This window comes from Poecile atricapillus, chromosome Z, assembly GCF_030490865.1.
Source record: "Poecile atricapillus isolate bPoeAtr1 chromosome Z, bPoeAtr1.hap1, whole genome shotgun sequence".
Classification (NCBI taxonomy): domain Eukaryota; kingdom Metazoa; phylum Chordata; class Aves; order Passeriformes; family Paridae; genus Poecile; species Poecile atricapillus.
Genome location: NC_081289.1, coordinates 26,031,898 through 26,055,818, shown reverse-complemented (window position 1 = coordinate 26,055,818; position 23,921 = coordinate 26,031,898). Strand labels below are relative to the sequence as shown.

Genomic DNA, 23,921 nt, shown 5'->3' with positions numbered 1-23,921 from the left:
TGAGTTATTGCAGTTAAATCAAGTTTTCTGACTCAGCTTCCTGCAACAAATCCTTGTTGCTTCTCTCTCATTTTTTATTGTGCACCAATGTGTTCAGCTGCTGCCAGACAAATTCTACCCCCTGTATTTGCATTCACTTTCAGAGAAGTCCCTCTGGCTACAGGAACGATGACAGTCCACCAAATGGCAAAAGTGATCCAACACTGTGCAGAGGCAGTCTTTCCCTGCCTCCCTCCCTCATCTCCCAGCTGCTTGATTCCATCTTTCCTTTTTTACTGTTCACATAAGCACCAGAGGGAATACAAATAGAAGAAAAGCAAATCATAATGCCTTACTGGGTTAAAGCTAAGCTCAGGCTCACTCTGAGAGCTGGAACATGGGGCATTAGTTAGGGCAGTGTAGGAGCCTGGCCATGCTCTGTACTCTGATCAGGCCCCTGGTGCCAGGGACTGGCCATGTGATGTACTTCATTCCTTGGGGAATGGCTTCCCATTTAATCTGTGAGCAGAGGATTGTTTAGTCAATTCTTCTGGTTTACTTAGTGAAATGAAGATATTCACCCATGGACACTCATGACAGAGCTTTGATTCAAATGCAAGCTTGTCAGAGGCATTGTCACCAAATCTGAAGACTGGTAACAGTTTTATATCAAGTAAATTTTATTATTGCTTTCTTCATCCTACTTTGATCTGATCTTGGAGGTAATTTAAATGAACAAAGATATATGCAATTGCAATTACAACTCCCACTTAGCTACATATGTGGGCAGTCTTATTTCATAATTAGTCTGTTACTTCTGTTTATCATAAAGTTAATACTAAGCTGAAGTAGAACAAGGTGCACTTACTCCAGCACAAAAATCTATGTATGTGGAGTTAGTCAAGAGCAGTTATTTTGGAATTTGCAACAGCTGCTTAGAAAGCTCTCAGAGTTTAAAAAAAGACCTGCACTTCCCAAAGTATACATTTCATGATTCAGAGTAATATATTTTACCAACTGCATTTCTGTTTTTTTCAATAGCGATTAAAATAGAGATTTTTTTTTTTTTTTTTTTTTTTGGGTAGAAACTGATAAACTGTAAAAGGTTACAGCACCAGTTGCTTAAGCTGAAAGAAATGTTAAAAATGAAAAAGATGCTTTAAAATATATATATATTTAAAAGTATCTATTAGCATAGGTTAGAAATGTGCTCAGAGGGTAGTAGTTAGGGGTGGTGGTTAGGGTTAGGCTTAGGGCTGGGCTTAGGGTTGAGAGAGTCAAAGAGCCTACAGCTCCAGGAACACTGGGGCTGGAAAAGGCATGGCAAGGTGATCCTGGCAGGGCCCCAGCATTGCTGCAGCTACACCCAGCTGCACCACACTACATCTGATTTTATGCTATGTAGTGCCTATTATGGACTTTTTTTTTTCTTTGTTAACCCTAAATCCAGTCCAGGTCAGCTTTTCTTTGATTGATCACTGGTGAGTTCTTCACAGCCATGAGGCCAGTCATCCCAGGCCTGTGCCTTGCCTGTTACTTTTATATCCCTGTATTCCTTAGCAAATCTTGTGCCCCCACTTCTCAAGGCTTCTGCTATTGCTCCAGGCCTGCATTTCTCTGCACTGCATTGTTGTGCTAGTCATAAGCCTCTTTTTCTGCACAGAATAACTGTTTGTTACTTTTATTTCTATAAAATGATTGTTGTACCACGTACAGATAAACAGAAGTAAAACAAATTAGCCATAGATGTGGTTAATTATGGAAACTGCTGCCACAGCTAACCGAGGAAAAGATACAGAAGGGTCAAGAGAAGCTCAGACGAAGCAAACCTGACAAATCTCAGTCCTGAGACCTTGTACATTCAGTACAAAGCTTATGGCAAATTGCTGAGAGAGGCCGTATTCCAAGGCTGCATGTTTCAGCCCCAGAGGTCATGAGCGGGTAAGAGCAAGCTGCACACACTATCACATAATCCATCATATTAGGGCATTTTTTTTAGAACTGGTTACACTGGCATCTTTCTTCTCTTTTGAGGTAGAAAGAAGCATGCAAGAATTAGAATCTCAGTTACTTTTAAAAGTAGAAGTTAGCTCAAATATTGCATATTTTTTAATAGATAAAATTGCATGGCATAGTGAAGGGTAGACAAGGGTAATGTCAAGGATAGGCAAGCACTGAAATTGTCTAGTTCTTTCTCAAAAGATAAAAGAAAATCAAGGGATTTTCTATCTCAAAAAGGTCAGATGTTCATTTGGCTGGGAGAGCCAAATGAACATCTGACTGTTTTGAGATAAAAAATGTCTTGATGTCCCTTTCAGTCTTATTGTTCTTTATTACTAGGCTGTTTTTTTTTCTCATCTTAAATAAAAACATTCCTTGTGCATTTTCAACATGGGCAGTTTTTCTTATCTCCTTTGTCTTTTTGATAGATCATGTGATATATTGATGTGCATCTCCATAAATCCTCTAACTCGGTTTAGGTTTTGCAAAGTTTGAAAGTGGCCTTATTTATTCCAGTTTGTTTTGTTTTTTTTTTAATTTTATCATGTCATTCTTAATTATAAAGAATTTCTAATTTCACAATCACCTATAAAAATAGTGAATCTTGTGGTGCTTGGACTGCTGTCACTTACTGTGTTTGTATAGTTGACATACAGAAAACTTTTCTCATTTAGAAAAATACCCATTCCTGAATTCTGTAGTTGGTATTTTGATATTACTATTATCTTCTTTTCCAGTCACATACAATCTGTTGTGTTGACTTGACCTGACATGTCTTTAATATCAATGCGCACAGCCCTCTAATTCATCACTTCCTTCAGAGCTGCAATGCTGAACCGTGGTCTGGACAGGACATCTTGATAGACAGAAGGGAGATCACTAATCCTATAACATATCCTTAGTGATTAACTCAAAATAAATTAGAAGTAGCAAAATCTGTGGTTTTTTTAATGCAGGATCACTCCTAATACTGTAATATTGAGTACTTCTGTGAAGGCTTAGCCTAAGGATCTCAAGACCGTGACAGAGACATAACTCAGTCTCCCAGTACCATCTCTATTCCTTCCAATAATTCCATTTTAACAATAGAGATCTCCTGTTACTTCACTCCAAATTACAAAGCTTGTCTGATCTGATATTCTGCCAGTCTTACCCTGAGACCCATTGTATGCACAGATCTTTTGCAGTTCATCTTAGCTCTGACCATAGCTGGAAAACAACACCAACAACAAAACCCCTCATGATTTCCCTATTGCAACCATGAATGAAGTTTGTGAGGACGAAAAAAATCAGCTGATTTTTATTTTTTTTTTAGTTAATATTTTATGGTAATAGTTTGACTTAGTTCTTGTCCAAACAGGTACAAGATCTCAAGTGAGAGGAAATGCATATTACAGTCTCGTTCCAGTACATCCCTAGGGATGGAGATGCATTGGTTAGCAGCAGAACCTCTAAAATGGAAGGAGGAGACTGAGGGATGCCTCTACTCACTTTGGCCAGTGTCTAACAGGACAGGATCTGTGAGGTTCTTGTACAACACCAGCTGGAAGCAGAATGAGCAATTAATGATCACACAATATTTTGAAGTTGTAGAATGTAATTTATTGCCCAAAGTAACTTTTCGGAGTGGGAAATGGTCTTAGGATTCTGTGCATTCATTGACCTTTCTGAGAACCATTTTACAATCTAAAAGGATCATGAAGGGATACAGAGAGTGAGGTATTATCTGCTGCAGAGCTGCTTCGCAGCAGCAGAAGGGTCACCCTCTGCAAGTGCATTCTGTTCTGGAATAAAAGCATACTTTGTGAAGGAACCCTTTAAAGGGCTGTCTGCCTAAGTGCTCTACTGGAATAGCTCTTGCGGAATAATGCGGTTTTCAAAAGCTGTGCCAGCCACTTCCTCTGTATAAACAAAGCCTTGGGCTCCCAGGATTGGCCTTTTGGTACTTAAAGAAATTGCTTGATATTTCGAATGCGGACCCTGTGAGCACTCCTGTGGTGTGCTGATGATGGCACAGGGCCGTGGGTTGTGCTGCTTCGTTTCCTGACTTGGCTAAGAAATGGCTTGGAAAAGGTGCCCTTAACCTCCCACAGGCAGAGGATGGGGAAGTTTTTACAAGCCCCTTGAAACAGGCTGAGATGCCGCTCCAATCCCTTCTGCCATTCCAAGCTCACATAAGGGGCAGCCAGGAACTCCTCCTGCTCGCAGGAGATGTGATGTCTCCTTGACATGTAGTCCTGTACCAACTGTGCTACCAGAGGCGAGCTAAAACGGGCAATTGCTTTCCAAATACTGTCTCCAAGAAGAGTGCAGATGTCTCGTAGAAGTGTTCATATCCTAAAAAGCACCTTTTCCATCCTTTTAAAATGGCAGATTAAGTCATGTGTATGACTCAGCCTCATTTTCTTGTCCTGTGACTCCAGGCAAGTCACTTCTCTTCCAGCTCTCTGACAGCTTTTGGCCATCCAATCCAAAAACGCCGTGTGTGCCTTGTTGAGGAAGATGCGTGAGTGGCACCCTGGAAAAACAAAAGGCAGAACTGAGCTGAACTAAAAGCCTTCCAAACCAACGCGGTTTTAGCTGAGGCTGCCTTTTCCAGCTGTAGAGCGAGGGCAATGCGATATTCCCGGGAGACGGCGAGGACATTAGTCGATAAACCACGGGCGATGGAGCGATTGAGGACGGCGATTGAGGCGTCCCGCAGCGCGGGGCGGGGGTGAGGGGAGGCGCAGAGCCCGGGCCCGCCGGGAGCCCGCGCCCGCCCTCACGGCGCCCCCTCGGCCCCGCCCCGCGCCGGCGGCGGGAAGGCGGCGGGGCCGTGCCCTCAGGAGGAGCAAGGCGTGCGGCCGTGGCGAGCTCGGAGCCTTCGCCCCGGGTACTGCACCCACCCTCTCCCCCGGAGCTGCCCGGGCATGAGCTGGGGATTTAATTACTGTTCTAATGTTGATGGGGAATTACGGTGCTCCGCGGCGGGGGAGGGAGATTCAGCGGTTCCTCGTCCTTTGGCGGACAGGAATGTACATCTCATGAGGAGGCAGCTGGCAAAGAAAAGCCAAATAAATCCGTGTGTTGATGATGATTAATCAGTTATTTTCCCCTGAGTCAACAAACGTGAGGTCCTGCCGTGGAGTCCCTTGGGGCAGGTCGGATCGCCTCCTGCCCCAGACCCGGAGAACCGAGCTCTGCTGCCATTTTCTGCAGCCCAAGCCCAGGGGGAATTGCAGGGAGCGGGTCCCTGTCACACCCGCAGGCTGCAAGGACACCGCGGTATCCACGTCTTGATCACCTACCCTTGGGTACTTGAGGTGGTTGTTGTTTGTTTTTCGTGGATTTGTTCGGTTGTCTCAGACTTTCACCCTTCTATGTGCTTCACTGCAGGCAGTGGTAACTGGAATTCTTCAGGTGTGCCAACACACCAGCAGCAGGCCAACACTCCACTGAACAGAAGGATTTTTTTCGTACATAAAGCTTTTAATAGGGTGAGGTATAATTTCTCCATTTTCCCTTATAGCCTGCAGGAAGGCACAGGTTTGGGTCTGCCTCGTTCTTCTGCTGTGAGATGCCAATTGCCTAAGGATGGGGAGTAGGAGAACGGTCCCATAACCTGCTCAGTGGTGGTTGAAGTGGAGGATTGTGTGCATTTTGTGAGGACGTTTTTAATGAAGAGGGGATTGTAATATTGTTTTAATGCCTCTTGCATTATTTGTTTTTCTTCCTTCGGTAGTCGAAGCTAGGGGATTTTTCTCCTGAAGCATTTTTTAATTAATAGTAATTAATTAATTATGTGAAGGCATGATTTGTCACTCCATAATTTTCAGTATTCTGATATATAGAAATTAAATATATCATGACACTATCAGAAACAACTGGTTCTATAAGAATATTTCCATTATATACTAACAGAATAAGATAATTCTGAAATTCTGATATTCTGTTCCTTTCCTTCCCAGCCTCTATATACACAAGGTTATACACACGAGGTTCTTGCAAGCAACTTAGTATCCATTTAGGAGCTGAAAAAAAGTCTTTTTGCAGATATTTAGCCTAAACTATCATAACCTCTGTTAGACATAGCCCATCTTATAGTTTATGGATTTTGTTAACAAATGAGCAAGTATATATATGCACACATTTTCCTGTGGTGGTCTACAAAACTTTGATCACCCATTACTAGAACACCAAAGGTAAGCTCACAATTTATACAGAAGCAACTTAACACATTTACAAAACCACAGAAATGGTACAGTAGATTGGTTATAAGATCGTATTTATAAGGAACTACTTTGTATTCGCTATTCTTGCTTTCATAAAATTTAAGGAGGTCACACTTTGCTTATTTAACCATGCTGTCACTAAGTGCCTATTCCAGTTCTAGGCCTTGCTTACAGGAAATCACATAGGGAAAAAACATGAAATGAGCTCTTTGTATATGGGTTTGCCTAATAAAAGTTCTAGATTTTTATTACCCTTCTTTTGTTCTCTCCATACAAACATACTCCTTAAAGCCCTTACCTGCACATCTTCAGCATTTATTGATAATTCTGAACCTCAGCAAGAACTTCAAAACAAATACAGCTTTAATAATCTGCTCTCAAGATATATCACTAAGGAGCTGTAGCGTTCTCAGCACTGTTTTGTGGGTTTTCTGTCACATAAAGATGGAGAGGCTGAGATGTTGGATTGCCTTTCCATTACCCATTCTGTCTGCAGCTATGCCAGTTTTTGTTACAATAACACAGACTGCCTTTGGCATTCTTACCAGAATAAATTCCACTAGTGATAATTAATTTTAAATGTTCCCACCTCCAAAACTCATCTCTGACCCAAGATTGTCATAAGGGAATAAGATCTATTTTCCTATTAAGCCCTTTCTAGCCACACTGGTTCATCTGAGTGTAAAGCCATGGGTTTTCTCCTTTTGGTCTGGTAGGTCAGATAATGAAGAGTAAGAAGCAGAATCCAAATTTAAATCCATATATGATGTCATACTGACATGTTTCCATAGTTCAAGGACTTCTTAAAAGTCTTTTTACAGACATTTACTCATTTATTGCCTCCCCATGACTGTCTTTGTTTGCATTTCCCACTAGTGATCGATACTTTATTGCGTGCTCTTTCATGATGAAGGCCATGGAGGATCAAGTAGTCCAAGAAGAACCAGGATACCAGGATGATGAGGTAAATTTGTGATGGATTGAAAACTATGTGCAACAAACATTTGAAGGTATTTTGATAGTGTTATGAAACCCATGGAGGGACAGGAGGTCCCCAAAAACTATCAGGGAGTTCAGTGAATTTAAAATTTTGTTCCAGTCTACTAAGAAAATCTCATTCCCCTAGTCCCTGTACAGCCTGGCTCTTCAAGTACTCTTCATTAACCTTTCAAAAGCTGTGCACAGTTTTTAATGAGATTATCATTATTTTGTCATATTTTACACTTCTATATTAAATGCAAGGGGACTATCAGTTAATTTTCTGCTTCTGAGGAATGACCATCAGCATGAAAAGAGTGAGAAACTATGGCAGAAAAGCTGCAGATTCTGATGATGATAATACTAGTTTGATTAGTGCAGCAGAGGTTTAATTGCCTGTGAAGATACACTTTATGGAGAAGATGATAGGAAATGTGTCAGCCTTTTTGGCTCACTATGGCTTTGCTTATTTTAGTTGTCCAACAAGGTACAGTGTTATTTGTGAAAAATCAATAAATGTTTACAAATCTGAAACAGTCACATAGTGAGATAGATGTAATAACAAGAAAAAGCAACATCTATTTTTTTTCTGCTATTTTGTTTAGGAATCCTTTTTTCAGGATATTGACCTGCTTCAGAAGCATGGAATTGTAAGTATTAGCAATCACGTGATCACACAGAATTGTTCCTCAAAAGCTTCTGTAAGGTTGTTTCCAAAATTGTATACACATTGATGCAAATAACTGAAATTCCTCCCTACAATAAGTTCTAAGTCAATCGGTGGAGAAAAATTTTGCCTTTAGTGGTAAGACAGATTTTTAGAAAATCTCATTCACATCAGATTCCTAAATAAAGTGTCAAGATATTCAAAGTATTTAGCACCTAGCACTCTTGAAAAACCAACTGCTTGCTAATTTATTTGAAAACTGTGTGATAGATTATTTCCTGTTCCTGCCAATCTTTATAATTACTCCTGCATTTTTGGTGCCTGTGAAATTACACTGTGACAATTGTTACTATACTATTTTCAGCATGCTGATACAGGGGGTAGAGTAGGAGTGAGGGAAATATTAGTAGCTAGAAAAATAAGTGGTTAGTTTTCTTCATCAAATGTGAATTCCTATCATTGTTACCATCATCACATAAACATCATCTATTTATTTGAATTGCAGTTATTATATGTTTATCTAGGAGGCTGGCTCATGGATTGGATTCCTGTTGTATTCAGAATTATAAGAGCAGAATAAAAAGTTGGGTTTGCCTGAAGTAATGTGAGATTTAACTAATAAAAGTGACTACAGACAGATAAAGATGGGGAAGACATGTCACAATGACTCATCATTAGTCAGCGCTGTAGTTACTGGGCTGACCGTGTCAGCAGTGCACTTGTTGGTAATTTTTTTAATTGGCAGTTTTAAAGATAGTTCTGAAGAAGGACTGCATGATTGGGAGCTCAAACTATGGGGCAACATAGGAAAAATAAACAAGTTATTGCTTTAAAAATTTAACTAGCTGATCAGAGGGTGACCTGAGCTGGAAGGGAGTTGTACTACCCTGTCAGTATGAAACAAGGCATGGCATTCACAGGATGATACAAATGTATGAAAGAGTTTTGAGAACTAAGAATAATGACTTAGGCTGTTCTTCTGGGGTTGTAAAGGTTTCCTGCTCCTTTCCATTATTTGTTTCTTTTTTTCCAAGTGGTTATTCCCACACCTCAGAGGAATTTTTTGTTCTCAGCTCTACCAGCTAAAAGCTTTGTGCAAGCTATATGATGACCCATATGTGTTAAATTCATTTACCCAAAGAAATAATTTTTGTGGATTTAGAATTTTTTTCCAAGAGTAGAGAGAAAAACATTTACTAGATCTGCCAGTGTGCCTAGAAAGAGAATCAGATTAGAACAACTGAGACTGTGGCTCGGTGATCAAAAGTGTTTAGTAGGATTTAAGGTGCTGTTACCCCTCAGCCTCTGCTGAGTATCACACACATATCACAGGATGAGAAATAAGCTTCCAAATAAACATGACTAATTTCTCACACAACTCCCCTCCCTTCTTATGTTCTATGTACCCACACACTCTAGATAAATAGATTATATGTCCAGCTCATAGGTTTTTTTTCAAAGAAAAATCTTGGCCAGAAATGATAAATTGAATTTAGAAAATTGAAATTTAGAAAAGGTGTATTATCCCACACCTTTCACACAGTATGTTTTCTTGTGAGTAATCTGTTCTTGCTTTTACATTTCCAGTGATGTCAGAATCATAAAATGAGGTAAGGCAAAATGTGTCAGTAGGGTGCTGTCTGAAGCTGTGCTTTTTATGTGCAATTTATGAAAAGCTAGTAGCTCACTCCAGCCCAAAGTGTCAGTCAGATCTGCAGGATACACATGTTTTAAACTGGACATGCAGAAACAGCACAGCAGTTAGACTCAGCTTCCAATGATCCCTGTGAATCAGCTCCCAACTATCCACCACCAGATTATCTGATCTACAGATCATCTGTGCTATGGGACCAAGAACAGACTGAAGGTTATATATAGGGTGTCCTAGCTCCACACTATCTGAAATAATTCTGTACTGTTTCTTTACCATCAGCTTTGATCTAGAAAAACTGACACTGAAAGGGGAGAAGGAAATACCCAGACACCTTTCTCTCAAAACCACCAGGAGCTGCTCTCTGCACCATGATCCTTCACACCAATGTTACTCAAAGTTTTGTTCTGTTGGTGTCACAAACTATACAATGAAGACTTTACTGTAAATCTCTTACTTTCTTGGTGAAAACACATGCATATGAATCTTAAAAATGTTTTAAACTTAAAACATTTTGCTAAGGTTTACTTCACCTTCTAGTTGTTAACTGTCCTGAGTACTCACAGAAGGGAAATTTCTTTGCAGAATGTAGCAGATATTAAAAAGCTGAAGGCAGTTGGAATTTGCACAGTTAAAGGCATCCAGATGACCACAAGACGGGCACTGTGCAATGTGAAGGGGCTCTCAGAGGCCAAAGTGGACAAGATTAAAGAAGCTGCAAACAAGCTTGTTGTAAGCCAGTCACTTTCCTGCGAGTTTGAACTTATGCTAACCTCTCCAAAATGCTGTGCAGCATTTCTCTTAGCAGATTTCCCACTGCATCATCAAAATAATTTTGAAAATTATTCTGCCTGTTACTCTAAGGCATAATATTTTATACTGCACAACAACCAGACCAATGCTGTGGTGCTTTTTATACCCCAACAACTGGAATGAGTCTAGGGGGGGAAAAAGAAGATATTTATGTGGGATATTGCACTTTTAACTTCAGTTTAAAGCTAAAATAAACCTCTCGCATTCTCTTTGGTCTTTCCCAGGAACCAGGCTTCCTCACTGCCTTTGAATACAGTGAAAAACGGAAGATGGTATTTCATATATCCACTGGCAGCCAGGAATTTGAGTAAGCATATCTCTTATATCCTTCCTTCATCCAAATGTTCCCAATAATCATCTTAATTGTCTTTAATAAGACACAGAAATATAAGGGAATAAATTCTCAGCTAGGACACATAGATCCCCTTGCACTTGGAGTTAGTGCTGGCTTAAAGAAGCCTACATCAATAAGCACCAAAAACAGTTCTTTTTCTGAGGGGAAACTGGACTTTGTACAGTCACTGTAAATAAATAGTTGGCATCCAGAAATCTTGAAAGTATATTTTTTTCACCTATCAAAATAATCTGCAGGTTTCAAGTCAAAATTACAAGTCTTCGAGTCCTCCCTTGAGATACTTTTATAGAACGTTATTTTCTTTCCTTTCTTTCCAGTAATAATTTCTATAGATCTTTCCCTTGCACACAAAAAGGGAGGTAAAGACAGAGTTAATTCTTTATGAATCAGTGATCATTTAGTGCCCTGCACTTAATGCATCAAGTGAGGTGCTTTAGGGCGGAAATTACTTTCCTTAAAGTAGTAAAAATATCTCTTTTTTTACTTTCGTCTTGTGATTTTTTGGGTTTAACTATATCATAATCCTCTCCCTGTCTGCAGTAAACTTCTGGGTGGTGGGATTGAAAGCATGGCAATCACTGAGGCCTTTGGAGGTGAGAGAACCACATTAAAGCATTACCAAACAAAGAACTGCAGCTTAATTTAGATTTTAATTCAATTTGGATTACTTCTATCAAATTTGCCACATTGTAGTTACAACGATGAGTGTCTGCATGAGTGCAGGAAAAAATAATCCACTTCCCTTAATGTTTTCCCATATTTCCTCTTCATTTGCTTGTGGACCAAATTTGAGCTGCGTAATCATTACTGGGCATGCTGATTCAGTACAACATAGCATTATTAAGACTATTACTAACATGCCAAAGTTCTCCCTGATGCAGTGTGCTCCTTTCCAGTAATAGAATTGTCACAGAAGGTATCTTAGTTATGCACGCTTAAGGTACATTGCATTTCATGTAAGACTTTGAAATTACAATTAAGCTACTATTACAGTACACCTAATTAGTTGGTGCTTGACACTTCAGCAATAAGAGTTCATAAAACACAGTTTTATGAACTCTCTTCCCTTTAGAAAAGACAAACTGGAGACTAATGTGATTTGATAGAATGAGATTAATAAACTTGTAAGCTTCTCCTTGATCATTTTACTGGAAATGAAACTGGGCTAGGTTAATGGAATCGACCATTTCTTCTCCACCCCGCCCCCCTGTTATCACTTTTCCACAGGTGCCATGTGGTTTTAACTTCTATACACAAGAGAATAAATTACTTCAGCAGTCAAGTATGATCAAATTAAAGCATTTCAGATTTTGCTTCTCATGTAACACATTTCTCCTACACAGAATATGATTTAGAAATTGAGGTTAAATTATTTTAAAAGCTAGAGATCGAGGTGAATTTTCTAAGAGTTCCTAACTGCAGTAATTCCTGAATCTGTCAAACCTGAAAAAATAAATGCTGACTCTTTTTTTCCCTTTATTTAACAGAGTTCCGGACAGGCAAAACTCAGCTATCTCACACTCTTTGTGGTAGGTATAATACCTTAAAAGAGAGTGATGTTTCTTCTCAGTGAATCTGTTGTTTACAACTATATCAGAATTAAACATGTAGAGACAAGTCAGAATCTTTATTTCTACATATACAGTGAAATAGACCTTGGTGACTCTTACCTCCATAAACTGTGTTTGAGTAGAGAACTCATATAAATGGTTACTTTTTAATAATGCTCACATCCATGAAAGTTTTGCCATAAGGAGAGTGAAGATAATAGGTTGTCTTAGATAAACCAGTGAAAGACACCATCTGGAAAAGAAGAGCACAAATATGGGTCGTATGTAGATGGGACATTGCTCAGAAAAGGGCAGAGGCAACATTTTTTTCTCAGCAACTCTTTGACTGTCCTGGTTTCAAGAGGTTTTGCTGAATATGCCATTCTGAAAGGGCACTGGAAGGGCACTACTGGCTGTCAGTGACTGGATAAACAGACTTTGGGCAGTACAAAAACCAGCAGGACTCTGATTTCCAAGAGGTGTTTCTCAATGTGTAAAGAGTAGTAAATAACTTACATAACTGTTAATGCTGCTGGAATTACCAGAGGGTACTGGGTAGGCAAATTCTCTTAAATGAACCCCCTGTATTGCAAAGTGAAATATGGCATCTTCTGGAAAAATAGGGCCTCTTCTGGTTAGTACAGTGTAATGGTCAGCAGAGTCATACCCTTTTGCATGAATGATTACAACTGGACTGAATATTTTTGCTTATTCACTCCAAAGAGCCTAAACCCACAATCAGCAACTATTTGCATATCAGGAAAAATTCATATCCAAAGAATTTTTGATCATATGAGTTACAGCTGGAAAAAGCGCCTACCTAAGCCAATAGAATTAATTTGGGCAGAGGATTAAGAGGAGGCTTTGTGTGTAAGAATTTACTAATAATATCCCTAAAATATACAGTTTTAGATGGTACTGAGTAAAACAGTTTTGACACTAATTAAATCTCATCTGATCAGCAATCAGGAAAGGCAGCTTGAGCTCATTCTTAAGATGGCAGTAAGACAAGATACTCCTGATTTTCACATTGATTAAAACTGACAGTTCTTTGTGATATGGATAAACAGTTGTATTTTATCTAAAAAAATAGTAATAGATGGAGTAATAAAATATTTGTCCTGCTTTTTCATTTTAATCTTCTATGATTCTCTGTAGTGACAGCACAGCTCCCAGGACCAAACGGCTACACAGGTGGAAAGATTATCTTCATTGATACTGAAAACACTTTGTATCTTTTTGACTGTTAAAAGCTACAGGTGTGATGAACTGGAAAGTTGGTTTATTTTGTTATAAGGAAGTAAAAGGCTCTGGATAGCTTCATACTTGTAAAATATTATGGTTGATATAGAAATCCTGGAGAGCAGAGTGTGTAGTGGCCCACAGGGAAGTGAGTTTTTCTTCTGTCATTTGATGTAATCCAACCTGGAAAAATTAGTTAGGAACTGGATTTTAACTGGTTTTTGTTTTGTTTGTTTGTTTGTTTGTTTGTTTTTGGAGTTTTTGGGTTTTTTTGAGATCTAGTAGGCCTCCTACAGGTTATAGCAGCTTTTCTATTCAAGATAAATTTATCTAAGTACTAAACACTATTTTTAACACTTCACATTTTCAGTAGACTGTGTATAAACAGGTTTTGCTCACAGCTAAATTCCTAGAGTACAGATATCCATATGTCAACCGCCCTGCCTCAAACCCTAAACACAAAACAATTATCATCGTGAGCCCTAAACTATCTTTAGGGTACGTGGGACAGCCTGAAGACAAAAAGTCAGTCTTCTCTAGGACTAAAATAAATATTCTTCTTTTTTTTTTTTCTCCCCATAGTCCTATTTTAGAATGGAGTTTTATTACTTTCAAAGCATGGTTTGCACAAGGAGAAATCCTTAACTCTGACTAATGCCAGCCGACCAGACCGCCTGCGTGACATTGCTGATCGCTTCAATGTTGACCACGAGGCAGTACTTGACAATGTGCTGTATGCACGTGCATATACCAGTAAGATCATTATTGCCACTGGCATGATATCTAGGGTTTTTTTCCCTCAGGTACCCATTTTAATAGTTCTCAGTTTATTAACACTTATCAGTTTATTAACACCTCAACACACTCTGTGTCACAAGACACTGCTTTAAAACATCAAGAAATTTTGAAATAGGACTTCTTTAAGAATGCAATATAAACATAAATGATTAAAACATTTTCTGTGTGTCATTTAATTCAACAGTAAATTAAAATGCATACATTGCTTTTCAGTTCTTAACACAACAAAAAGTTGTCTTCATGCAGAGTGAAGATTTTCGCAAAGAAGCGTTATGAGATGGGTGAGAAGAAACTGGAACCTGCAAAGTAGATTGTTACTGGGGACTGGATTTAAAACTGCTGGCAATGAAAATATAACCAGTGTAGACATTTAAAGTGGAATTTTAAAGTTCAGGCTTTTGTTCCTTCAGAGTTCTTTCTGATCCTAATTTGTCTTGGCAACTCTGCTTCCCACTAGGTGAACATCAGATGGAATTGCTTGACTATGTAGCAGCCAAGTTCCATGAGGAAGCTGGTATCTTCAAGTTATTGGTACAAGGCTTTTTTTTTTTTTTCTGTATGCTTAGTGTTTTCAGAATAAGTGTTCCTGTTTTCTTTCACTATATTTACTTATCTAGCATGATTACAATGCAGATCATTGACTCCATAATGGCACTTTTCCGTGTGGATTTCAGTGGTCGCGGAGAGTTGGCCGAACGACAACAGAAACTGGCTCAGATGTTGTCAAGGCTCCAAAAAATATCAGAAGGTACGGGAAACATTGTAAGATTTGGAAAACATGGGCTGGAGCCACTACCAGTAGCTGTTGGTAGCACAACCACCCAGTAGTCCAAGTTTTCTATCAGGGATCTTTCCTCACTTTACACATCTGTCAGTTACCAAAACGACCAAACTGATAACATATTAGTTCAAGATGACAGATTGAAAAAACTTCTGGACTTTCCAACATTTAGAGTTTTTCTATAAATACTGTCAAGCCCTAAATGAGATAATAGGTTGTGGAACTGGACAAATATTCAGTAAGAGTAATTGTCTTCCCCAAATTTCAACAGTCTAAATACAAAAGAAAGATAGAGAAAAGAGGATGGTGCCTAGAGAAATAAAAAAGCCTTGCCTCTTGCTACTTTCTCAGTACTTTGCAATGCTTTGAGGGATGATGACATGATGAATAGGGTTCCTTCTCTTTGGAATGTCTCAGAAATGTTGATGAGGAATGAATAAATGCTTTTTTCGTGAAGTAGCAAAAAACCAGGCAAACAGAGAAAAGGAAGGAAAGGGAGCTGAGGGCAGGGAGCCAACAGAGAATAGATGGAAACTGAGAAAGACTTGTTCACTGGAATTCTGAAAAGTGCTCATTTTTGGCATATTACAGCTGAAGCCAGGCAGGAGCAAATCTAGGCTGTGTCCTGATTAACTGCAGCCATCAGTCATAAAGAATATTTTCTTCTTTCCAAATTTCCAAATTCACTTGAAATTTGAAGTGCTTCAGCAGAAACCTTATTTTTACCATGGATGAGAGAATATTTTGGAATTCTAATTGGATGAAGTCTACCTTCTTTGCAATGTTTTCTTTTGCAGAATATAATGTGGCCGTGTTTGTGACCAACCAGATGACTGCTGACCCAGGAGCAACTATGACGTAACATATTTTCTCTTTTAAAAAAACTTCCTGTATTTTACAGGAATGAGAACTGAGATTGTAAGGAGCCAGAGGCACTGAAGTGAAAGCTCAGATTGGTCATTGTTCCCTGTGGTATTAGGAATCATAAGTAAATGACATCTGGAAGTTTCAGTTTTTAGAATGAGTTTTTTTATGTTTATCTGCTGCCTGGTATGGTAGTGTGATTTCACTGTGACTTAAACAAAGAAAATGAGCTATAAAAAATATTGAAAATGCAGCACATTTTCCTTTGGAGCAGCTTATATGTGATATTTAAGGCCTGTATTTCTTGAGCCTCTTGAATTTAATGAGAGGTAAATGATGCATTGAACATTGGAACATATTATCTTGAGACAAGTGTGCTAAAGTCAGGTTTCTAATGTATTTCCCTATTGATTATTCATTACTGAGTTGAATAGGGCTCAGCCTGACAGTTAATCACAGTATTAACCTCTGGAATTTGCACAGTGAATCACCACAATTTTCTTGCTAATTCAGCTTTCAGGCAGACCCAAAAAAGCCCATCGGGGGCCACATCCTTGCTCATGCTTCAACTACCAGGATCAGTTTGAGGAAAGGGAGAGGGGAGCTGCGTATTGCAAAGATCTATGACAGGTAAACCACCTTTCCCTCACAGGAGGGAAGGTGACAAAGTCCAAGGTATTGAAACTTTCTGGATGATACACTGGGAGGAGATCTGAAAGGACAAACTAATTAACAGATTGAACAACTAATTAAAGTTGTCTTGCACATTGCATACCTTAAATAACATAATCTTTCATCATAAATCCTACTAGATGCTCAGCTCTTAATGAGGACCATCAAGTATTTTGGTAGGACTGGTGGTCCATTGGCAAGAAAATTCTGGACATGTTAAATTCCTAAGTTTTCCTGACACGATAATTTCACATTTTCTGATCCTGATGATATTGAGCACATTCTACAGTTTGCACATAGGTATAAAGGCAGTGATGTATTCCAGGTTGCTCACACCCACAACATTTTGGAGACTATTTCCATGCATTTTACGTGGAGAAACCCACAAGTTTCTTGTTTCTTTTTCTCCCAGCCCTGAGATGCCTGAAAATGAAGCCACATTTGCAATAACCACTGGAGGGATTGGGGATGCCAAAGAATAAGTAAAAAAAACTATGTAAATGTACAGCTGAAAAACAGCTGGGTAGTTGGGATGAAGATTTGTGAAAGGTCGGCAACTACCTGGCTGCATTTGTAGCTTTTGGGAGCTATTTTAGATATTTTGGGACAATACTGGGATGAACTCTGTACAGTTCAGTTTTACTGAATGAGAATTTGGCTCATTTAGGATTTTTGTTTTTCAGCTGACCTTTTAGCACACAAAGATTTAAGCAATTTGATTATGAATTGTTCTTAGAATCCTTTTCCTCTGTTTTGTGAAAATCAAACCTGTCCTTTCACATGGGAGTGAATATACTCTTTCTGAATTTATTTCAAAGAGAGTGTCTAAGTGGTAGAATTTAACAGTGTGAAATGCAACAGAACTGGAATAAACTCAGTTATAAAATCGACACATATAGATGGAAAAGGCAGTGGGAGGAACAACAGCTCAAGAACTTGACAGATTTTCATGTACTGTAGAGGAACAAGTAGTTTTAAGAATACGTTTTTAAACATTTTTATCTCGACTAGATAATGTTTATGTTTTTATTTAGCATTTTCTACTTTTTGGACAGAATGTTTTAAACCTGTTCTTATTAAAGTTAAAAATAAAGACTATGAATTAGAACAGAAGTCTGACTATGTTTGGGTGCTTTGAATTAAACTCTCCTCTCAAAAATCTCATTGATCTTTCACGAGAAAAATAATCTGAGTGCAACACCACACCTTAAAACCTTTCTTCTAGTTCTCTAAAGAAACAAACTTGACATAATTGGCTTGCCATTCTTCTAGTATAGGTAAGAATATTAAAGATTACTATTAAGTAATATTAAATATTGTTACTATTAAAAAGAATAAAATATATCCAGTGTCTAGATAGGAGAGAGAGGCTGGCACCAGCACTTACACCAAGGAAAAGGACCTTAAGATTCAGCTTGCAGAGCAACCCAGCCAGCACAGGCACAACTCTGAACTAGCCACAGATGTAGGTCACAGGGGGCAAAAGAAGCTGGGAATAAAGAGGAAAAGAGGGCATTGGGGGCCAAAATAACAGCTCCTTTTGCAATATCTCCAAAGCTCATGGAATTGCTTGTTTTAAAATAAATTAAATGATACATACATACATACATACATACATACATACACACACATGGATATAATGGGGAAATCTTACTTTGTCCTCTGGTAATTACAATGAGTCTAATTTCGGGATCTGGTCAAAGAACTTGTCCTCGCTGGCAAAATAACTTTTTCTGTTTAGATTATCAAATGCATATACGATATCACCAAGTTAAAAGGCAGCAATGACCACAAATTCATGGAAGTCTGACATTTTAGTCAGGCTTTTCCTTGTGCCAGACCTAGAGAGTTTGCCTTCCTTAAGTGGTTTCTTAACAGATTATATTTTTTCCTGAGGTCAAGTACTATTTTTCACAGTGGAGAAAAGTCTAGAGAGTTGAAGGGTGGGAGGCTGGCTGATGTGAGAGAGCAGGAATGGATCAGCCATTGTCATTTAATTCAATGTCCATTTGCATGTGGCAGGCTTTCCCACACGAGGCATTTGTATCCAGCGGCCAAGTACCCGGTGTTAGCGAGAGTTTGCAGTGTCACTTGACTCCCTGCCACCCACTTAAAAAGGCCCAGCTTTCTTCCAGTATTTTATTTTTAGCACTCAGATTGCTTTTTCCTTTCTGACACATGTGATACATACATACATATATATATATATAACTAGCATGTGAAACTAAAATTCGTGTGTCGTTTTAGGCTGATATTTTTAGGGAAGGGTCTGAAAGTAAAGGGGACTCGCTTTCCCTTCTGGCAGTATAACCAGTTTTTGATAACCTGACAGCCCAGAAAGCACTGCTGATAGCGATAACACGGAGCTGGGTTTGGCTGGTGTTTGTCCACCTACGGGACACGGCTCCTTGTGCCACGACACAGTGACTTGGCGACAGCACACACACAGAGCACAAAAAGATTAATGGTCTGTGCCACGTAATCTCCTCCTGGATTATTCTGTTTTTCAGCGAGGAGTCTCTGGCTCATCTGGGGAATTCTCTCCCGGCCTGCCGGCGCTCAGGCGACAGCAAACATCATGGCCGCTGTCACTCTGCTCCTGCCCCAGCGCCCCGGCAAGATGCCCCTACTAATCTGACAAGGAATAACCTCGGCCCTCCCGAGCCGCCACAGAAGTCCAAAGGGCCGCTCCCGCCCCGTCGCCCAGTGTCCCGTTATTGTTCCGCCATTGTCCCATCATTGCGCCCTCAACCCCGCCGCCACCTCGGCAGAGCCCGCAGGCGCGTAAGCCACGGGACGTATTCTTCAAACCCTCTGCGAAACCAGCGTAACCCTCCGGCCCGGCCTGCACGGTCCGCGTAAGAATGTTACGCCAAACGCACCGGGCTCTTCCCGCCCTACGCCAGCTTGAGTTACGCACCTTGCGTACGCCTTGCGCTTACGTAACGTGCGCCTCAGCCCGGGTGTTCCCTGCCCTGCAGAAGGGGTTACGGAGCGCGCTCCTTGCGCAGCTGGCTTTGAGGAATAGCGTTACTCCTCCCCTCCGCCTTTCTCACGCGGGGCCCCGGCTCTAAGTAAAGAACGTTACGCACTTTCGTAGCCCGCCTGCTACTGCGCGGGGCGGTGTTTCGCCAAGCGCGCTTAGGGCGTAGTTTGGTTCCGTGAATAGGCGTAGGTGTTTCGGAGGGCCGCAGTTTGCGCAGCGCCGGGCCGCCCGTAACGTAAGCGGAGCGGGCCGGGGCGACGGCGGCCATTTTGTGCCGGGAGCGCGGAGGAAGAAGACGCTGGTGTCTCCACACTACCCGGGCCCTGGAGCCGACCGAGAGCCCCGCCGTTCCGGCCGCTGACGCCCAGCGGGTCTCGGACCCACTGAGCACCTCTTCTCCTTTTGTGTCCCAGCAAAGAGGCGAGGTGGCGCAAAGCGAGGCCTCCGAGGCGCAGCCGCCCCTGGCTGGACCCTCTCCCCGTACCCCCAGTCCCTCGCCGTCCCCACGGCCGGCGTTCCGCTGCCTCTCACCCACCCCTCCGGGGGCGATGAGAGGCTTCGGGGACCGGGGCCGCGACCGAGACCGCGGCGGGTAAGGGCGGAGGGGTCGGGGGAGCGGTGGGGGAAACCGAACGCTTGCGTTGGGGGCGGGGGGGAGGCCGCGGGGTTGGGGGTGTGTGTTGGAGTGGCGGCATTGGGGGAGGCAAAATCCCGTTTGTGGCGATTTTGCCCCCCATAGATTCTCGTGTGCGGGCGGGGGTAGTTGGAGACTTACCTCTCCCCAAGGCGGGGTGGTGGGTTTTGAGCGTTTTGTGGTTTTTAATATATATATTTTTATTGTTATTATTTACTTAGCTTTTCTACCGTTCATGTGTAATTAATTCTCAGCCTTACTTGCAATTTTAAGGCCTTATCTACCCTGCCCCCTTAATTATTTTCTGCCAGCCCCCTTATTTACCCCGCGAGACCCGTGGCACCCTCTCCCCCGAAAGCCACGAAGGTCTTGGTGGCCCTGGCAGGGCTGGTTGTCCTTCTGTCTGCCCTTCTGGTTGTCATTGCTCCTTCTGGACTTACTGGGAAGATGGCAGTGGGGAAAAGATCTGTCTCAGCTGCACTCCCAGGCTTACCGTGATAGGAAATGGGATTGGAAACGCTGCCGTGCGGGGGGCCCGGGCACTCGGGGGAATGATCTCTGTGAACCATGGTGCTGGGCACTTGCCAAGCTTACATAGCGCTACAGAAATTGTTTGTGTGCTTCTGTGAAGGCCTAGTGCTTGATGCTCTTGAATCTTATTTAAGGAAGGTTTAGCTTGCAGGTTTGATTTGATGTGATTTTTTTTTTTTCTTTCGAGAATGACAGCAATAGATACAGTGGTGTTATACTACATAACTAGATTGAGTCTCGAGGTTTTTAAATCTCTCGAGGTTACTTGGAAGTAACGAGGCATTTGTGCTGGGCCTTTTTAAAGAGAAAGTTAGAACTAGTTTCGGAGGGTGGCATTTTAAGATCATGATTAGTTCTCAAGGATTAACAAAAGACATATAATGTGGGTTCTGCTGTATGGTAAACTAGATCTCAATTAATGAGTGTTCTCTGCATTTTATTTCCTTTTTTTTTTTCTCCCCCACTTCCTTTTCCTCTTGTTTTCCCTTGCCACTGGGAGATTAAAGAATATTTTGCTATACATTGCAATGCACTTTGACATTCAGTTTCTCATCTGTGGAGGGAGATAGTTGTATCATTGCTTTATCTTACACCCACATTTAACATTCTGAAATTAAAAGATACTTTCATATTTTTTTTTTTTCACAGAGAGGAGGGTTCTGATGTTTTTCTGCTAAGAGATTTCCAGCTCAGTTTAACACAAGGACATTGGAGTAAGAGCTTTGGCAAGTCTGAGATAGATCAGACCACAGCTGGTTTTGGAGTTTAGTGAGTGAGTTTGAGTATGCAGATTTATATACAGTTCCTTAAAAGAACACTGGCCAAAGCATTGACACAACACTTGATGTGCCTTAAAATTAGTGTAATTTCATTTTTGGTAGAGTCTTTAATTATAGTGGATGCTTCTCTTTTAGGTAGGGGTTTTGCATGAGTAAAAGAAGTGCCTATATGCTTCTTTGTGAAGTTTGTGGACATTTGCATGATTTTTTTTTTTTTTTTTTTTTTTTTTTTTTTTTTGCATATTATCCTGGAAGGTTTAATGCATTAGGATTCCATTTGTTATATACATCCTTTTAAGGTGTGAAAATACTTGTAACCACTAACAACTATCTTACTTCATAAATAACTTGTATAAAATGTTGGGCCACCCAGTGTGCTGATCCAGCACCATTTGAATGTTTATCACCACTTCTTTTGTAGTCTAATCACATACAAAGTTTCTAATTTTCTTTCATCCGGATTGAGCTCAGGGTGACTTCTTAGGATGGAAAATCGTTATGTTTTGCTCTGGAATGTATCAGATTTACTCAGTTTTGTCCCAGAAGTGATGGCACTGGTAATATTAGGGAAGAATGTTTTGAGCCAGCCTGAATTTACCTTTGAAAAGAGAGCTGTTGGCAAACCATGGAAATACTAGATTTAAGTCAGTTTAATTGGAGTTGGAATCTCATTTTACTTGGAGTCAGAATGTGAAGTGTCAGTTACTGCCAGTTTAGCAAATAAACCTCCACAGAGGCAGCATTCAAGGGCTCCTGTAGGGCTCCTTCTTTTCAGGTCAGTATCCAGGCATATTGTGTGTAAGAGTGGAGAACTGAAACTCCTTGTCCTGCTGAACTTGGAGAACTCTCCTATGTGCCTTCTGTGTAGAATATATCATTTTTTCCCTCTGGATAGCTGTGGAGCAAGTATTCGTAGTACCCAGCTGTTGGCAGTGTCCAGTCTTGCAAGCAGGCCTGTCATGTTTCCTTTTCTAAGGGAGCTCATCGACCGTTTGAACCTCCGGTGGACTTGAGTGAGGTTATGGGTTTTGTAGGAACTGGTTGGGTACTGAAATTGTTGATGTTTTGACCTCAGTTTGACATGATTGATAATGAAAATCATCACTGAAGGTGAACTTCCATGAAAGTTTGTGCCTTCTTTTTTTCCTTTGTCCTGAAAGGAAACATAAATGCGTTTTTGAAGTTGTGTTTCACAGTCTTTTTCATGTGAAGAGAACTTGATAACTGTGCACGCTGTCTGGGAGATCTGATAGACACACAGATGAGAAAATAAAGGACATTTATGGGAAAGAGAAGAAGCCTAATGCATAGTTGCAACACAGCAGACATTTTAAACTAATTTAGCAGATTTTAAGTTAAATTATATCTACCGTACTTGATTTCAGTTCTGTTTCTTTGGTCTTTTAGTCACTATAATTTATAGTTTCTGTTGGAAGTGATTTAAAGAACAAATATATTTAATGTTTGAGCAGGTAGTCTTGTACTTAAGATAATTCAGATTTTTATTTCAGCTCTTGTTTATTTTTTGGTAACTCTTCCACCCGCTCTTTCATCCACAATTTACTCATGTAAGAGTGTTTCTTTGAGATTCTTGTTGCTTTCCATTTATTTCATTACCAGTTTTTTATTTGCTAGTGGACTACCTGGGTACGGTGCAGACACTTTGGTTTTGCTGTCTAAAAGTTGTTTGAAATGGGCATGTCTCATGAATTCATATTTTGCATAAAGCTGTAACTTTAGGACAAAAATGGACTTGATAGCATTTTGAAAAGGTCTTTCTGCTGAGTTTGTACAACACTAATGAAAGTGCTGTAACTTTTTTTTTTAATGTGTTATTTTAAAATACAACTTATGATATTTACAGTAAATAGTCATTTCATGCCGCTTGTTTTTAGTTGCTCTCACAGCTACTGCCAGAAGCTCATGTTTTGGCTTTTGCATTAGCCAGTCATTGCGGTTAGTTCTTAACCTTCTGAAGTGTATATAATTAACTGGATAAAGAAAACTTAGAGAGAAAGAGCAAGCAATAACTTTTGGATTGTTCTGATAGTTAGAATTTTTTTTGTGAGCTTGAACTTTTTACTTTCTTCAGTCTTCATCACAATGCATTTGAGAGAGGATGTTTTTTCCCAGGTATATTTTTGGTTGGGTTTGTTTTTTTTCCTGTTAGGCTGCCTTTTAAAAATAAGGTTTTTTTTCAGTTTTGTTGATTACAGAATTACAGATGGACTTGCAGGCTTGGCTGGACTTGTTTACTTTCTGTTCTTCAGGCTGCTGTTTTTCATTTGAAGCATACTTCTTGATAAGAATGGAGAGAAGAGGGGGAGATAGTGAAATAGCTGTTTAGTGTAAAACTAACCTTGAGAGACAGAGAAGGAACTTACAAGGAGAGATTTTTCTCATCCCTTTTATGTAACTGTGTTGTA

General features: G+C 40.2%; 2 protein-coding genes and 1 long non-coding RNA gene across 6 annotated transcripts in view; 2 read left to right on the top strand and 1 right to left on the bottom strand.

Moving 5' to 3' along the window:
* Nucleotides 1–3,567: 3,567 nt before the first annotated feature.
* On the bottom strand, nt 3,568–21,071 carry LOC131573823 (uncharacterized). Of its 3 annotated transcripts, none has more exons than XR_009276263.1 (3): nt 20,510–21,071; nt 12,329–12,461; nt 3,568–4,498 (listed from the first exon to the last, which is right to left on the bottom strand). It is a non-coding gene; the product is annotated as an uncharacterized LOC131573823 (long non-coding RNA). The 3 variants fall into 3 exon arrangements; XR_009276264.1 differs by having other exon boundaries at nt 20,679–21,071; XR_009276265.1 differs by lacking the exon at nt 20,510–21,071 and adding an exon at nt 19,486–19,562.
* Nucleotides 6,865–17,990, top strand: LOC131573821 (meiotic recombination protein DMC1/LIM15 homolog). Of its 2 annotated transcripts, XM_058828096.1 has the most exons (13): nt 6,865–7,158; nt 7,778–7,822; nt 10,076–10,222; nt 10,528–10,610; nt 11,199–11,251; nt 12,146–12,187; nt 13,367–13,439; nt 14,112–14,203; nt 14,706–14,779; nt 14,882–14,996; nt 15,827–15,887; nt 16,407–16,523; nt 16,978–17,990. In XM_058828096.1, exons 1-13 carry the CDS (start codon nt 7,099–7,101, stop codon nt 17,045–17,047), a joined length of 1,032 nt encoding a protein of 343 aa, XP_058684079.1. In that variant the 5' UTR covers nt 6,865–7,098; the 3' UTR covers nt 17,048–17,990. The 2 variants fall into 2 exon arrangements, with proteins under 2 accessions (XP_058684079.1, XP_058684080.1); XM_058828097.1 differs by lacking the exons at nt 13,367–13,439; nt 14,112–14,203.
* LOC131573820 (probable ATP-dependent RNA helicase DDX17) overlaps nt 19,613–23,921 on the top strand; it is a 19,842-nt gene continuing 15,533 nt past the window's right edge. Inside the window, exon 1 of the mRNA XM_058828095.1 lies at nt 19,613–20,143. Within this exon, the coding sequence (XP_058684078.1) occupies nt 20,100–20,143 (44 nt within the window). The 5' untranslated portion in view covers nt 19,613–20,099. The remainder of the gene's footprint in view (nt 20,144–23,921) is intronic.